Source organism: Aythya marila (genome assembly GCF_965140915.1).
Source record: "Aythya marila genome assembly, chromosome: 7".
Lineage (NCBI taxonomy): Eukaryota > Metazoa > Chordata > Aves > Anseriformes > Anatidae > Aythya > Aythya marila.
In genome coordinates this window covers 16,822,016-16,839,804 of record NC_139048.1, presented here as the reverse complement: position 1 = coordinate 16,839,804, position 17,789 = coordinate 16,822,016, and the positions used below count along the sequence as shown (strand labels likewise).

Sequence of the window (17,789 nt, the reverse complement as noted above, 5' to 3'; positions counted from 1 at the left end):
CTTCTAAAACAACTAATTTGTAAGAAACAGAACAGGCTGAAAAGCAGGATTTCCTTTCCAGGGGAAGCAATCTGGTTTCAATCCAAATCATATTGAAAGACAATCTCAAAATTTCTTATTAACCATAAATTCTGAATTACATATAGACACTAAGACAGTGCAGCTGAAATGCCTTCAGTATTAGTAAGTGAAAATCATGTTCTTTGCATTAACAAAGATGCCAACAAGTATGTGAATTCACTGACTAGCTGTGTGAACTCCAGGCATCTGTTGTTCCCAAGAGTCCACTCTCAGATTGTCCCTGGACTACCAGCACCCAAGTTGCAGCTCCTCAGCAGGGAGCCATCTGAGAGCAGGGCTTCCAGGCTCCATACTGTAGACCCAAGAAGTGAGTTTCCTATAAAGTAGACCCTACACAGGTTTTTAAAGTCTTGTTCCCAAATTCATTTGACTTGGAATTCTGTTTTGGAGCTTTGAGGTCTATCTTTGAATTAGGAACTCTGTATTTAGAGGCTCCCCATTTCTGGTACAAATATCACATAAAATGCTTAACTACAGAACATATAAATGTTTTGAGAAATCTTCCTTTTAAATCATGAAAGGACACTCCAATTAAAGTAACAGGCTCCTTTTAAAACAGATCGTGCAAGAGCATGCTGAACTTCACCTCCAGGAATTCCACACATTTTGGAATAAAAGTAATGGAAGGATGCCTGGTCTAGAGACTGAATGATACAGATAGGTTTTAAACACACTTCTACTTTTGGAGCTTTTTTTTCTTTTTTTTTTTTTTTTTTTTTCTTTTTTTTCTTTTTTTAGGAACTGCTCTAGAGTGGAAAACCATGCCTAAATTACGTCTGCAGCTTCAGATCTGTACTGAAACTTAATCTGTGGCTGAGGAATAGTTTTACCTGGCACACATCTGCTTGACATGAACCTTGGTACCATGTCTTTGGCATAAGGCTGGATGTACTGCAGTGTAATCTGTACGTGGTGGCTCCTTAGAGCAGTTCAGAAATTATGACGTGGAAATCAGTTGTCTACCCACCCTACATCCCATGTACCTCAGCTTCCTATTGTTTTCACACTGAACTGAAGTCTGAGCTGTAACTTTCTAAATGGTTTGTGACTTAGCAGAAAAACTTCCTTCACCCTCATATTGGTGTACTAGCGATCAGCATAGGTGCATGCACAAGCAATAATTGTTTTATTGTAAAGAGAAAGGGAAAAGTTTAGAGGGCCTCTCACCTTTGAAAAAAACATCTATTCCCAGCTAAACTGTGAGGGCTTCTGTGACTAGATGAAATGGTAGAAGAGTTCTGATGGCTGTTTTAAACATTTTGTTAAGGTATGGCGGTAAGTCATTGTGCTCTAGACAAAAAGAAATATGTATGTTTTTGTATATTTTCACAATTTCAGAAAAAGTCAGTAAAAAGGTTGTGTCAGTGAAGTACTTCAGCACATTTCTGAGTACCACTGAGTTTAAAAAAAAAAAAAAAAGAAGGCACTGAGAAGGCAGTACCCACAAAATCAAAAGGCATGAGGTGAAGCAAACAGGTTCTACACGTAGTGCCTAGCCAAATGCCCACTAAGTGACACTACTACACTTTACAATGATGCAGTTAAATATATGACTACACTGAACCTATAAATGAATTCCATAAACAAACAAAACCCATTAGCACTAAAACATTAGCTAACTTGTTTGTGATAACTATTTTTACAAGTAGAATAAAAATCCTACCTTTTAGGTTCAGATGGAAACTTTTTCTCAACAGAGAGCTGTCACTCTCAATGAAAAAATTACATAGGTTGATTACTCAACTTTTCCTTTCAGTAGAGTCATACATTTGTTACTTTCTGCTTCCTCCAGCATGTCATGTTTCCCTGACAGCAAAAGAAATGAACTTAGAACACAGTCAGTAGACAATATTCCCCAGCCCTGAATAAAGGGTTTGCCCAACCTGCTTCCTACTTCAGAACAGAAAGAACTAAACTTAATTTTAAAAGCAAGAAGATTTTTAGAAAACCAATAAACTGAAGCCTACGATATTATGTTTGCTTGCAAGATAGCTCTTTAAAACGAAATCTTATTTCATATACATTATTAAAACACATTTTTATTCAAAATCATTTGTCACAGGTAATTTTAGAGTAAGATTCAACCTCCTACTTCCAAGCACTTTACAAAATAAGATTAGAATTACCCAGATAATCCATACTCTTCCATCAAATATAAATATAATTCTCTTCCACTTAAGAATATATTTGGACAATGTCTGCACGGAGGTAATAATATGCTTAAATAAAATGCATGAGTATGTATACAGGCATTGAAAACTAACATAGTAATCACAGCATGCTTTTAACACAGTAGAATTTTGCCTATGTTACAAATAAACATTTTGATGAAGTCCTGTTGAACAAAGTGCACAAGATGTATGCAAATACCTAAGGCAATTTAGAGATCTCAAACTCAGAAATTTGACAAAATGAAGCACTCAGTAGCAATATTAGTCCAAGGTGAGTTTGCCCCTATTGTTCCCCTCATTCACAGGATTTTTCTAAAGTGAAATCAGTTTCTAGGAACCAGAACCCAGAAGGAAGAGAGGGGTGATGAAAGTTGACACTGGAATTGCACTTAAAATGGCAGTAAAGAGCCTCACATTAGTAAACTTTTACTTACACAAGACCATTTGTCATTGTTGAATTCTGGAAGTAAAGTACAATGTGGCAAGTCTTCAATAGCACCTTTACGTACTTAATTTTCCTAAGGTAAAATAGCTATCAAACCAGATTCACCACAAAATTAAAATTACTTCATAATAATTCATCATTTCTTTCAGCATTTATTTGGCTTGTCTTTAGATATCAGTGTTTATAAGAGAAAGGAACTTTGAGTTCAAATTCCAGAGTGGCAGAATAGTAACTAGACAGTCCACCAACTTTTATATATACCTATGTAACATCTCAAATTACTTTGGAAGATACTAAAATAAATGTATATAATCCTTTGCTTTCATAAGATATCCTACTTCCACCCATGTCAGTGCTGTTGTTGTTGTTTAAATTTTCATTTGCTAGTGGTCCCTTTTTCTTAGTTCAAGTAATTAATATATTGGTGCTTTTGGGCATGCCTACTTCCATACAATGAAGTATGGTGTCATAATGCTCAAACTACCACCATCTCAACTGCTGCCATCACTGGAAAGGATCATATTTTGAAGGACTGTTAGCTGCAGCTGCCTGTACTGTTTTCAAACCAATCACTGTCGGGGATTTCCCTGCATCATGAGAGTACTCCAGTTTGGGTCTGAATGAGTCAGCAACAGGTCAAGTGTCTCTATACTGCACTATGCTGCACAAACCAGACACATCTGTCATTTCTTTCTGAAATAAACAAATCAGTGCTCTCCTATACTTCTAACAGGATCTTTATGCTCAGGCCTTCAACCATATTATGACATCTTCCTAAACTGTAAATCCCTTCTCAAACACTGTTTTAAAGGACATATATTCTAACACAACACTTGAAAAATCTGTCCTTTCATGTCACAGCTTGTTGAAATTTAGCAACAAGAAAGATTTTGCTATTCCTGATGAAAATAGTAAAAAACAAAATCCAAAGAGTCTTCTGTCCTTTCTTCAGCAGCCTAAGCAACATGAAGGAATACAACCTAAAGAGATACAATGCTAATTTCCTGTTGCTATTGCTATTTCAGAGCATATACAACACTGAAATTACTACATGGGCACTCACAACTTTTGACCGTCAAAGTAGATATTTATTTTAATCTCCCTGGCCCCTCTGCAACTTATCACACTTGGCTTAGAAAGAAAAGTTCGAACCATTTCTGGAGGGCTAAGAGCCACAAGCTGATGGAAATATCACCTTAACTACTAAACAAAACCAGGACCAATATATTTATTTTCCTTCTCAACAGCAAAGTGAACTGGTCAGGTGATGTGCTGCATCCTGTAGTAAATCCTCCATTGCATTTGACATCAGAGTTGTTATCAACATCAGTTAAAACTTTTCAACCATAAACTAATTCCATCTAAATTTGAGGTTAAATCCAAGAGCAAAAGAGAGTATTGGACAGATTATAACAATGTATTTAAGAATCTGCATGTACAGGTATAGTGGGTTTATGTGGCAAGGTTTTGGTAGCAGGGGGCCATAAGGGTGGTTTCTGTGAGAAAGATCTAGAAGCTGCCCCATGTTTGGGAAGGGCCCCATTGTTTTCCAGAGCTGAGCCAATAAGCGATGTTGTTTGCGCCTCTGTGAGAGCATATTTAAGACAGGGAAAAAAACGCTGCGCCATACAGCAGCCGGGAGTGAGAAACAGCCTTGTAGGTGCCAAGGTCAGTGTAGAAGGAGGGGGAGAGGTGCTCCAGGCGCCGGAGCAGAAGTCCCCTGCAGCCTGTGGTGAGGACCATGGTGAAGCAGGATGTCCCCCTGCAGCCCATGGAGTACCACAGTGGAGCAGGGTTCCACGCTGCAGCCCCTGGAGGAGACCACGGTGGAGCAGGTGGCCCTGCACTGACGGAGGCTGCCGCCTGTGGAAGACCCCTGCCGGAGCAGATTCCGGGCCGGACCTGTAGCCCGTGGAGAGGAGCCCACGCAGGAGCAGGTGACCTGGCAGGAGCTGCTGCCCGTAGGGGAGCCAGGTTGGAGCAGTTTTCTCCTGAGGGATGGACCCCGTGGTACGGACCCATATCTGGAGCAGTTCTGGAAGAGCTGCTGCCTGTGGGAAGCCCACACCGGATCAGTTCATCAAGGACTGCATCCCGTGGGTGGGACCCCACAGCACAGGGGACGAGAGTGACCGAGAAGGAGCGGCAGAGAAGAAGCGCTGTAGACTGACCATAACCCCCATTCCCCCGTTCCCCTGCGCCGCTCGGGGGGAGGAGGTGGAAGAGGGTAGATGGGGGGAGAAGGTGCTTTTGGTTTCTTTCCTTTGTTTCTCACTTCTCTAGCTTGTTAGTAATGAGTAAAAATCTTACTATCTTCTTATGCTGAGTTTGTTTTGCCCGTTACAATAATTATTGCGTGATTTTCTCGTCCTTATCTCAACCCTTGAGCCCCTTTTCACATATTTTCTCCCCGTTCCTCTTTGAGGAGGGGGAGTGAGAGAGCAGCTGTGGTGGAGCTCGGCTGCCCACTCGAGCGGAACCATGACAACAGGACAATTTTCTTTCTTGAAAGGTACAACCCCCCCATGAATGATAAATGCAACCCTGACTTCAAAATAGTGTTGGGTTCTTTGCTGATGCTGATGTCTCAGGTGTTGCCAAGTAACACTCCATAAATGTTTTTAGAAAGGACTCCGTTACTGTTATATTTGATATTTCTCAAGTATATTATATCACTGTGATACCTGAACATGAACCTTCCACATCCAGAAAACGTCAGTATCCTAAAGCTATAGCACATACATACACATCTTCATCAACAGAGACAGCTACAGCAAATGAAATCTAACCTCTGCTCTCTACGCTGATTTCCCCTGGAACTGCAAATCAAGTTCAAGATCTTGGTCTTTTTCTTCAAGGTCTTAATTGCTTGGGCTCAGAATATCAACACAAGCATATACCATATAATATGGGGATTGCAGAGATCCCCAAACTAGTGCAATGTGTGCTGGTGCACAAAGCACACAAGTGCAGGTACTAGCTCAGGCTCTAAAAAAAGGTACAGCCACATTAGCATGTCTGAGCCTGAGCTAATTGTTGCTGCTGCTTCCAGTTTCAGAACTCAGTTCATGCTGCCTCAACTCTGGGACGACAGTCACCAGCTGGGCTTTTTGGGCACTGCACCAACATGCCCCATGGGAGGATGACATTGGTAATCAGGGGACTGAGCATCCTTAGAGTCTCAGGCAGGTCTAGGACATCAAACCCTTCCAAAGACATGCTCTCTTCTCCCAGTCTGTAGGAAGAAGGTCCATCACACTGTACGACCCAGAACACGGTTCAGTTCTTTCAACCTTGACTTCCATCATTGTCACAGGAATGTGTATGTTTATTTTTCTAAAGCAATCATCTCCCTGTCCCCAGAACAAATAAAAAAAAATCAAAATGGAAAGAAAAAACCCTATCAAAATAGGATACCATGCTGTACGTACCTCAGTCTCTCTGGGGATACATGAAGCTTAGTCATGTGTCTAAACATACTACTAAATTTCACTCAGGTGCTACAGTATGCCATCTGTACCTGTTCTTCTACCAGCGCGTACTCTCTGTCATTTGATTTACCTAAAGATATACTAATTAAAACTAGAAAGTGGCACACTTAAGATAACCTGATCTGAGTACAAACTATAAGACTTCTTGTTTGAAAAAATGAGGTCAGTATCTGCATTAAGGAATTACGCTGAGAATACTATTGATTTTGTCGCATTCTTGTAAAACTTTGAACAAGACATAGCATCCATATGCTTCAATTCTACAGTGTACAACTGAGATACTACTTCCTTTAGTTACAGGACAACATGCTGATAAATCCCCAGATGCTTGAGTACCTTAGGAAATATTCTAGGAATTAATTACAAATTAATATATAATGCAGTTAATGTTCTGTACAAAATTCTGCTCTAATGCAATGAATTCATTCCAAGAATGCCTTTTTCTTGTTTAACTTCCAAAAGTGACCAAACTAAATCACAGAATGGTATCCTTATTGCATACTAAGACTATCAGCATGGGAAGTTATTATGCAGCATCCATCCTCAATAAGTATTATCCAAACAGACAATACCCACAGTATTCAAAATGATCAGATCCTAGAAAGGTGAGGAATCCAGTAGAAGACCAACAGTAAATCAGTTATTATTTGTATATACTTAGCTCATAGTGCTCTGCTGACAACTAGTTGTGAAGGGAAAACAAAAAGAACCGAGTGTAGTATATACTACATTCTGAAGTCCTCAACCAAGTCATACCATGAACAGGACTCTACATAAATGACAAATATTACAGAAAGGAACACCATAACAACAATGGCTTCAACATTAACTTTTGAACATTTAATTTCAACACTAACAGAAGTGGTTCAAAAAAGAAAACAAACAAAAGAAAAAAAAAAAACATATATTTTATAATAATCTTTTCAGTTTTGCATGCATTTTTGATTTATTAAACTAATAATCCTAGTTATGAATTAAACAATGAATTACAAAGAAAAATCTTTGAAAACATGAAAATCTATTTATCTGTTAATTTAATATGTGAGTATATAAAGTACAGACTATTATATGGTAATATATATTTTGTAATATTTGCTGTATTTAAAGTGGACAGGCTTCAACAAAATTAAATCTTTCCTACCTTTAAGCATTGTTCTTCCAGTTGATCCTCCGAAGATACTTAGAAGACCGCTTCTTGCTCCCAATGATGTAGTTGCTTCTAGTAAAGCACCTGTTATATAGTTAGAGAGTGCAGTTCTCTGTAAAGTGGCACGATATCGGGAGTAAGCACCTGCTACACATGGTTTTACACAAAAACCATCAACTTTGCATACACAGTCTGTATCTAAAGCTGGGAGCTTTCTCAGAAGACGAGGAAAATATTCAAAACTGTCTTCTGCTCCTTCTTCTCTCACTGTATTGAAGATCTGTAAGAAATGCAGAAGCATGAAATTAGTTCATTTGCTGAATATCAGAAAATGCCAAACTAGCATGAACTGATGTAAAGATCAACAGCAAGAAGACATTGTGTCAAAACACTGCTTTTATGCATTAAACCTAAATATTCTAAGAATCCAGAACTGATTTGCAAAGATTTTGAGTCAGGTTTCCACACCATCTATTTAAAGATGATGACATTCTGGCTTTAAATCTATGATTAATAGCATTCTAATGAAAATCAACTTTAAGGATCATCATTACACAAAAAGGTGCCATAGCAATACATCTGTGGTCAACATTTCAAATAAAGAATATACACAAAATCTATTACAAAACTACCAAATATTTTGTGTTTCCAGTAAAGTCTTACAGCTATCAGTAGCAGAAAAACAGATCCACTCAGGGTTTGCACTTTTGCTTGCCGAATGGGGCGGGTTTTTGTAAACAGAAATGGTTTTAATCATTGTGAGCAATCACTCAAAATGTTCTGGTGTCATGTTCATTGCATTACTTCCAGCCTACGCACAGGTCCTCTATCTAATATTGCTTTAGTACTCTTTTTCCAATATTTGTACTAACACACTAATGAACTTCAGTCTGTGGCTTAGCAACTAAGCAATGTTTGCTTATTTAAAAGACTCTAATGATCAAAGCAAGAATCTGGAAGAAATCTTTTCATTTAGCATACAGGGAGAGACTTGATTCTTTGCATTCTTCTATGCTGACTTACTGATTAACATTAATTATTTTTTTCAGTGTTCTGTGTTTTCTAATTGCGTAGTGTAAACGACCAAATTAAAAGATTAACACAGGAAATGGTCATTATAACTTGCTGGGACAGGTGCCGAGGCAATTTTCAGGGGGCTGTTGCCCAGACACTCAGTAATGCATATAACTGGCACCTTATCATTAAATCAGTATTGTCACATAAGCCAATAAATTGGTTTTGATTGAAATAGTTACTTTAAAACTCAGTTTTCATCCAACTTCACAAGCAATTATTGTTAATGTAGGAAACCAAAATGTACAATATTGCTGTCTTCAGTCCTTAAAAGTGCATACGGAATAAACGTATGCTTTACTGTTTGCTTTTTTTGCTTTGGTTTTGATTAATGGCTTGTTTCTTTTTGCTATCCTTCCCTTCACATAAAGGAAATACAGATATCCATTGACATGGCAGAAAACACATCCAGCCCTACACTGCAAGCACACATCCTCAGGCAAATGATCAGACACTGTTTGCAGTCTGTGCAAGTCACATGGCTGCAGCACTGGCACTCTCGCCAGGGGACAGATCCATGCCCAGTAACACAGAAAAGGAAGCCAACAGCCCCCAGTGCACAGATCTGCACTTGTACACTTCTGTCCTAACCTTGCACGTCCCAAGTCATTACGCTGGGGAGGTTCCAATGCCCAATCCCCTCAAGGTATCTGACCCTCAATGAACTGCGAAGGGTGATATAATTCTTTTGCTCAGGTAAAGACTCTGAGAATAGCAGAAGCTTTGATTCAGCTACTAAATTCAATGACAATTTCTTTCCTTTTTTTTTTTTTTTTTCCAGAACACAAAATATCAAATACTACGCAATAACATACATATTTCTCATCTCAGCTTTAATTTTGTATTAATGACTTCTTGGAAAGAATAGTAAACTTTTATTCAAAATTTAATAACTTATTAACTCGCAATATAAATCAGGGGTTTCAAAAAGAGCATTGACATTTATTAACACACATACATCTAAAAACAAATTTCTTTTGCATGGTGACTATGACATATAACTCAATTCCATTGGAAATACAGCTTCTATGATTCATTACACAGTGAAATATTGTGGTATCTAACTTATTTTTTTTCCCTGCTAATTTTCTAAAATGTATTTGGTCTCATCCTTTTTTGAAATGTTAAGCCTTTACTTGAGCCTCTTTATCTCTTTTTCTTTGCTACATAAGAGTTTTGTGGACTCATTCACTAAGAACACTGCTCTTCTCCACCTTTAAAAATACACTCTTCGAGCATGCACTATCTGGACAGGATACGTGCAGACCTTTACTCTGCAGGCTATGCATCTGTGGTATGTGTGTCCATATGATGCACCTTTCCATAAGGTGCACCATGAGATAGTGAACTTGCCTTATTCAGAAATTATGGACATGACACACATAGCGGACATAATTAGTCTTTTTAGCTTGTTTAAAAAATATTTAGTTAATGAAAATAACTTCTCAAAACCACAGTTACCTTCCAAAATATTTTTAAAATTAGGTTCTGCAACTTATAAAAGCATGTTTTGTTTCCTACACAACTAAAAGTTCTTTCAGCTGCCAAAGCAAAGAAACCATTTGTTGACAGAAATAGGCGACAGTGTTTTGCTGGAGAGATTATACATAGAATAATGGTGTTAATCTCTATTGTATAAAGTAGACTTCAGGGCACTAGCTGTCTCCAAAGACTCTGCGCTTCATAAAACATTTTCAAATAGTGTCTGTTTTGATGTGTTAAAGCTCTGAATGTGTTACTTCTGCTGCACAGAGATGAGGTTACAAAAAATAAAAATAAAAAATAGACTTACAATGTATGTACTTACCAGCCACTGAAATGAACTGAAACCATCACAACAGGAACATATTCAGTGGCATTTGGACCATACATTCATTAGTATACTTTAACTTTTGATTAGCCCTACATTGGTCAGGCAGTCGGACTTGGTGATCTTTGAAGGTCCCTGCCAACTCAACTCAACTCACCTAAAAGCTAAACTAAACTATTCTATTCTAATTTATCCTCAAGTAATTGATATAGAAAATCATCTTTCAGTGAGATTACACCAGACAATGTAAAAGACAATTTTGCCTGGGAGATAAAAACAGTTGATTCCAAACCAGGGCTTATGGCTTATCCTGACAGATAGAGTTATATTGATCTGTATCACTTATTTTCTCCATCAAAGAATGTTTACTGTAATTAAGAATGAATATGAACCAAGAAGGATAAAATGCAGCACTAAACTGATAGCCACTCACCAAAAAACAACATCTCCCAAGGGCATATCAATTCTGATTCACTTTTGCCTTCTCTATTGAATTAAAGATTTCAAAGCCATCTGCAGTCTGATGCTGCTGTATCTCGCACACACTATGTAAAACAGTAATTCACAAGAAACTGAGGATAGTATCTGGATCTGAAAAGTGTTGCAATATTAAACATACTTCAAGCTCCTTTGTTGATAGGGCCGAGTAAAGTGCTGATTTCATTACAGGATGGAGTTTAATTTTGTATTAATGACCTCTTGGGAAGAATAGAAAACTTTTATTCAAAATTTAGTAACTTATTAATTAGTAACATAAATCAGTGGTTTCAAAAAGAGCATTGACATTTATTAGCAAATATATTTACCTGTACGGATGGACATTCTTCTCTGTACCACCGTAATTAGCACATGTGTAAATGGTAGAATTTATATGCAACTACATTATCCTGAGTTTTACTTTAGCAAATAAAAGCAATACATTCTAATGTTTTTTCTTTTCTCATGATTTTACATGATACTTTTAAAATAAATGAGCTAAAGCAGGCAACTCTATATGCTAATACAACAGTAATCCAGCAAAGTATTCTGTGGCTATGAAAGATTTCTACTTTCTTCTGTTTTTAAAGCCTAAAAGATTTTAATGGTAAGTAAAAGGAATACAAAAATTACTTGCAATATGAAATTTGCCACAAGACTGAAGAAGAAAAACATGCCCTCCAACTAAGAAATGAAAATTAGCTTTAAAATAAGGATTAAATTCAGGCCAAATGCCATCCATTTGGCTTTCAAACAAGTCCATATGTGGAAATTAAATGGAAACAAAATACATCTTTTAGCTGTTACTAATGTATCTAATAAATCATCAGAACTTTAAGAAAACTCAGTTTTGCTTCTAGTAATTTAAAATGATATCTGCAAGTTAACTTATTGATAACCTTCAGGCAATAAAACTTCTTTACAGTGACAACAGACATATTTTGTTAAGATATTCTTTAAAAATAACTATAAGAACAAGGAATTCATGCTGGCCTTGAAACTATTCAGCATTTTTCTTATAGTCTTTTCTTCTGATTAATCATCACTTGAAATGCAGATTGCATGATGCCCTTTTCTTCACACATTACTGTAGATTTACCACATAAAAGTGGCAGAAACCCAAATACCACGGCCATTATTAGTCTAACAGTTTAATACAGCTATTCCCCCAAAATGAAGCTGCCATTCATGGGTACTGCTGTACTGGAAACAATTGATATAGAAGTTCACAAAAATAATTGTTACGATTTCTTAGTTAAACTTACATGTATCTCCTGTTTACTGTAATGGCTTTGCTGTTTCTCATTTTGTATTTTTTTCTGCCTCAGGTATTTAGATTAGAACCTCAGGGCATGCAATCAGTTTGTAAAACATATGGCAGCTGCTCAGCCCATATGAACTCCAGAAACTGGAATTAAGAACAGACTAAAGATCCCCATGTACTCTAAAACAAGCCTAATTTCTCTAACTTTATTACAGTAACAAAGAATATGTGAGTCCAAAAAGTGCACACAGCCATGCAAAATTATGCTTATTGCTACTATGCTATAAAAATAATAGAAAATATTCCCCTAAAGGGGCTTTAACATTTCAATACATTGTTTCTGATGGGTAGCTGTCCAGTGTTTATAAACAAACAACAACAAAAAACAAAACAAAACAAAACAAAACAAAAAAAAAACAACACCTTCACTGATATATCCAGAATGATCAAAATGAAACATTGAAATGAAAGAGGTATACATATGCTCAGATGGTACTATGCACTCTAGTCCAACTTCCTGGTAACAAGCTGACAACTTACTCTTGAAGTCACCACCAATAGAACGCTTCTATGATGGAAGGGCTGCCTACATCCCTTGTGCAGTATATCTGCAACACAACACCTTCATTTGTTATACCTTCATAAAACCATTTTAAATGCCTGTAAACCAGAATGCTAGATTAGCAAGTAATAACTCTCAGGACAGCATGTGTCAAAGACCACTTAAATGTCTCCTTTGAAAACATGAAAGATTTAAAGAACAGGAGATCTTAAACACAACTATTAACGTCACAGGAAATATTGTTCTTTCAAAATTTCTTCTGTTCCAAGAAAAATTCCATTCATATGAATAAATTCTGATAGTGATTGTTTGTTTTTGGCATGGCAAGATTTTCAGAAGAAAACTACACCCTTGGAAATATTGATCAAGTGAAGTTAACAGTGATCTCTTGGATGTCATGTCCAAGGACCAATCCCATAAGCTTTTATATGTATTTATTCAACAGCAGTACAATTCAAGTATCTAGAGCATGGAATCTGATAGCATTCTGCTGTGAAAAACAAAAACAAAACCACAACAATAAAACATTTGGGGCAGAAAAAAAGGAATATGTAAAGCGAACTTGGGTGGAGGAGAGGGTGACTGAAAGAGAAAACACAATTACTAGAATGAGAATTTGCTCAGAACCACAAAAAGATTCAGACATACTAATGCACTTATTCAATACTTCAGTTTTATGTCTTCCAATATTGCATGCCAACATCACACTCTATAGCACTGATTTTTAATAAAAACACTTTATTTTTAATAAAACTGAAAAAAGGTGTTACTGTCAGTCACATTTATTTCTGAAGAATCTTACATTTTCTCAGACTTAAACTCATTCAAGTTATGACCTTACCTACGCTGATTAGCCCTTGATGTTTCAAGATCACTGCTAAAGTAACACTGCAGAATAGATTAAGAAAAGCTTTCTTGTAAAGATGTTGTGAGGTGTTTTGTTCTTCTTATGTTTTGTTGTTTTTGTTGTTGTTGTTTTGAAGAAAACAAAAAGAGAAATTATTACTTCTATTATCATCTTTTGAAAAATGCTTTTATTTTAAAAGTGGAAAATTATTTTTTTTTTAATTTTAAAAGTGGAAATAAATTACTTTTCCTGACATTTTTACCTGTAAAATTGTTCACCTCACCAACCTCAAAATACCACCTAACTATATTCTGTTTAAAAAAGAGTGAAGCCATACTCTGAGGAGCATTTCTTCTAGCTACAAAAGCAAAAGCCATTTTGGACATCATTTTTAACATGGATCAATTGACCTAACTCACTGTGATAGAATCAGTCACTGGATTACTGTCCATACAGTACAATGCTAATTTGCTAATGACTTGATTTTCACAGGCATTGGAACAGACCGCTGTCATACAGGGTCTGAAGAAATACTGAAAATCAGACCAATCTATGAAAAAATGGTCTGCCACTGATTCGGGATTTAAAGTCAGGTCATGTCAAGTCATACAGATTTCTAAGCCAACACAGAATCATCACTGACCTTGCTTTTCATCCACCACATACCTTTAGAAATAGTTTCTGCTATGCATAAGTAGAAAGGAACTACATTATTTTATATAGTCAATTCTCTACTTTTCTATGTAATTTACAATTATCTGGTTTAAGTAAAAGCGACAGGTACAAAGACACTAGGATGGCCCTTTGTAGGCCAGCTCTGGAAAAGCACTGCAACTTTCTGGCCTAAGCTAGCTTAAGACAATTTACTCATTTCTCAGCACTGTATTCACAAGAGATCCCACTTCTGGGCAGGCTTACTTGCTTGTACATGATTATTGCTTCCAGCACTACAGAATCTAGTTATTATGCTTCCTTCATCAACTTCCTCTCTGCCTTCTCGTAATGCTCGGGCATCTCTGCAGAGAAATTCACTACAGAATTTGGTTAAGACAACAGCAAAAAATCAGATTCTGTTCAAATGTTTATCACTGCAATTATTCTGCATTGTAAATTATCAAAGGCTGACGATCCCTTTCATAGAAGAAGAATGAAGAACAAGGGTGTAACAACTTTAGTATGTATACTTTCCTGATTTACAGGAAGAAGGAAATCTTTAATTAGTGGACTGTCTAAAACATGAATCTGCTACAACAATTTTTTATTAAATTATCAAACATGAGAACAGAAATATATTAAAAACTGAATGCATTTTCTGTTACATCAGTTTTGACTAGAATAGCATATATATCTATATTTATCTCTATCATGTACTTATATTCTGAAGAAGATATGTCAGGGCCCCATATCCCAAACAGTTATGTATGCAGTTCAGAGCTAAAGGATTTTATTGTGTTTGACAGAGATGATGCTGTGAACAGCAAAATGTCTGCTGGGTTAATGTTGTTTTAGAGCTATGTTCACTGACATGTCTTGTTCACATCAGTAACCAAATATGTGAAGGCTTTAGAACTCTTCTGAGAAATTGATTTGAACTTTTTTTTTTAAAAAAAAAAAAAGTATTTTTCAGTTTTCAGATTAAAAATTAAACATTTTTACTGTTAAGCATCACCTTCTTGATGGCACTGAGCTATCTATGGCTTGTGACCAAATAAGCACATACAGCTGATCAAATTTTTGGCCATGTGTCTCACAGGGTTCTGGTATTTTACAAGACAAATAGTGCAAAAGATGAAAGGTATAGTCAACTAAATTCCACTCCTAATTTACTATTCAAGATGAAGTAGATGATGACAAAGTCATCCACAAGCATTAGTAAATTGTACTGCCACTCAGATTTGCATGAGATTCACTATGTATCCCAAGGTCCTTTGATTTCTTGTTTGGCACAACACTTTGTTGCAGGGTTTCTCCCTAGGTATACTGTGGCAAATATAGCAAAGCTATCTGGAAGCAACTACAGTTTAGCGACTTGGGGTCAAGCTCCAAAATTCCCATGAATCCTCTCCTGGAATTTCATGACCCATCTATTTTGGCTAACAGGCAACATTCTTAAACTATTAACAACCATCTCAGATAAAATAAAGTAAAGTAAAGTAAAGTAAAGTAAAGTAAAGTAAAGTAAAGTAAAGTAAAGTAAAATAAAATAAAAATAAAATAAAATAAAATAAAATGTGTTACACATCATGACACTTCTTCACACTCAGAAGTTCTGGAGATACATTTGAATTTTACCCTTCAGTTGGCTCTAAGCCAATGATGGCCCTAGAAAGCAGAGCTGGTAGCAGTTTCAGCAATAGATAACTTGCCATCTAGGCTATCTGCAGCTTTACCCATAGGAGAAAGAGAACTGCCATCACCTGAAGGAACTTTTGCTGAAACATGGACATTTGGCACGTTTGCATTCAAGAAACAGCAGTAAAGGACTGTTTTGGCACAGAGTGACATGGCCATTGTTCACTACAGTGTGTCAGGATGACAAGGACTAGCCTCAGGAGGTCTGTAGGCAGGTCATCTCAGTGCTGTGGTAGCAGCTCATCAGCAAGAAAGCTGGAGCTATAAACACACATTTGCAGTGAAATATATGCAATTGTGCAAAGACTGTTCAGAACATCACGGGTTAACAGTGTTCTCTACATCTTAATTTTCTCATATCTTGCTATCTCTCTGTGTTTTCACATGGTGCTTAAACAGAATATCTTGACTGCTGAGATGCTAATTTTCGTAATGGAAAAATTCCTTAAAATATCTCTGGACTCTTGAAATGCTGTTTTGCAATTGAAAGAATGCCTAGAATACAGTGCAATGGTACAATCTGAAAAGTACCTCTTGACATCCCAGGAACACTGTTGTCTCATTTGGGAAAAAAAAAAAAAAAAAAAAAAAAGGCAAGAAAACCTTGCTTAAAATGTCACAAACACAGTAATCAATGATGCTACTATTCTACCCAGTACTTGACAAGTGCACTATTTTCTATGGGGTGGTTCAGACATGTTCAGGGCGTTGTTCATATTTTCTGGGACAATAAAAAGAAGAAAAACAGGAACAATTTTGAGAATCCTAGAAAGAAAAAGGGTTGTTTACTGCAGCAACAGGAAGCAGGAAGCATCAGGAAAGGCAAAGAGAAAGATTTCTCAGTTGATAACTGAGGTAGTAGGGACTTAAATATCACTGCATTCATGAAGTTTTGAATGCAGTCCACAGAATGAGCAGGTAAAAGAGGAAAGAAAGTAAACACAGTAAAATGAAGTAAGGTTTTTGTGTGGTGCCAAAACTGACTCCAATTTTCAAAAAGACTTCTGCTAGTATCATTTGCAATTGCAGGTAGTGAGTAAAAGCAAATGTTTTGTGGGGTACCTTCACTGCCCGGAAACCCAGAGAGTGCAGGGAATAAACTGATCAGTCTACTGAGTCAAAAACAAGATGCCCTCCCAAGAGTGTGTAGGACTACAAATGAGATATGGGCAGCAGTGTCTGTTTTGATCCCTTTATACCTCTGAAGGAAAGAACACATACACAGGAAAGGAATAATGGCCTTCAGGCATCTCTTCATCATAGGAGTCAATGCTTGTTCCAGCATACTCACTACAAGTTCTAATTTACTCATGGCATGTGACAAAATCCTGCTTTTCTAACAACAGCCAGTGTTACTGTCACTGTAAGAGACACAGATGTCTTCCTTTGCTTTGCTATCTGAGCTTTAGGTTCTAACAATTTTGATGAAATACTGCAGTGATCTATCTCCTTTGGTCACGCTTCAAGCAATTGTCTTATCCATAACCTTGTTGTTATGTCTGCAATGTCTGTCCTCAAAGGCTTTTCAAACTCTCAATGTTTAACTCTTCAATGTTTAAGATGCAGATCTTTACAATGCCAGGACGGAGCACAAGAAAGACCATCCTTCATAGAGCAATAATGATCACTTATTAAGCAAAAATTTTGCTGTGTATTAAATTTTACACAGTAAGTTGCAACTGGGCAATGCAGCACATAGCAGCAGAGGACACACATGAAAACAGATGAGTTTGTCCTGGCAACATGGGAAGCAGCATCAATGGCAGCTGGAAGGCTGCCAACGGTGAACAAGCACAGATGTGCTCAAATGGTAATATTCATTAACTGATGTTCTGTGAACTTTCTGCAGCTTCAGTTGCAATTACAGGATGTGCATTACCTCACCCGCCAATATTTCTTATGAATTGCATCCTGTTAAGGATGAGATCATTTCAAGGAGCAGAAACTGACTTTAATGAGTATCAAACTGTCTTGCAGCAGCAAACCTTAAATGTAGCTCAACATTTTTCAGAAATTATATCAGTCATCTTCTTGCAGTTATGGTACACTATCAGTGCCTTAGTAAGGA

At 36.9% G+C, this 17,789-nt stretch overlaps 1 protein-coding gene across 5 annotated transcripts in view; it reads right to left on the bottom strand.

Moving 5' to 3' along the window:
• Window positions 1-17,789, bottom strand: part of PLCE1 (phospholipase C epsilon 1) — a 159,672-nt gene that overhangs the window by 86,148 nt on the left and 55,735 nt on the right. For all 5 annotated transcript variants that reach the window (XM_082764218.1, XM_082764222.1, XM_082764221.1 and 2 more), the window contains one exon: window positions 7,330-7,615. In XM_082764218.1, the coding sequence (XP_082620344.1) occupies window positions 7,330-7,615 (286 nt within the window). The remainder of the gene's footprint in view (window positions 1-7,329; window positions 7,616-17,789) is intronic.